The following is a 526-nucleotide window of genomic DNA, read 5'->3' on the forward strand; positions in this document are numbered from 1 at the left end:
TTTCTTCTTCTTCTTCGTCGACTGATGTATCTTTACCGGTCTCTCGTGTATCAGGACAGAAAGGTCAAGATGATCTTTCATCTGCTGTCTTTGGTTTACCTCTTACGAGCAACAAGACTCATACATCATCTACTATGACACCACGCCGCGCTCCTCTTCCTACTCCTTCCCGTTCATCTTATCCATCATCTCTTGTCTCGGGATCGATACCTGCTCCTCCTCTTTCTTCATCCCGTCCTTCAGATCCCTCCTCCTCGGGGTGTGGCTTAGGAGGTGGAGGGGTATTTGTGAGTGAGGCATCGAGGAATCAAAACATTTCGAAGGAGTTTTACCATCTCTTTCGCCAGCAAGTGCTAAGGTATCAGACGGTAGAGATAGGGTCCCCTTGTCTTCAGATGCTTGTGAACTTTTGCTCTTCCATATCGTTTTGGCTACAAGCCGATAAGCACCTCAACTTTGGTGTCCTTAATATAGATCCGGGGTGTGGGTCTCAGGGTCTTTTATTCATTGCATGCGCGGCCTTAGC

At 47.7% G+C, this 526-nt stretch overlaps 1 protein-coding gene across 1 annotated transcript in view; it reads left to right on the plus strand.

Annotated features, from left to right (window-relative positions):
• CSUI_009459 (formin frm2) overlaps positions 1-509 on the plus strand; it is a 4,905-nt gene extending 4,396 nt beyond the window's left edge. Inside the window, exon 1 of the mRNA XM_068069575.1 lies at positions 1-509. This exon is cut by the window's left edge and continues 4,396 nt beyond it. Coding sequence (XP_067918450.1) covers positions 1-25 — 25 coding nt within the window. The 3' untranslated portion in view covers positions 26-509.
• Positions 510-526: the final 17 nt, after the last annotated feature.

Source organism: Cystoisospora suis, assembly GCF_002600585.1.
Source record: "Cystoisospora suis strain Wien I chromosome Unknown contig_5650, whole genome shotgun sequence".
In the NCBI taxonomy this organism is placed as follows: domain Eukaryota; phylum Apicomplexa; class Conoidasida; order Eucoccidiorida; family Sarcocystidae; genus Cystoisospora; species Cystoisospora suis.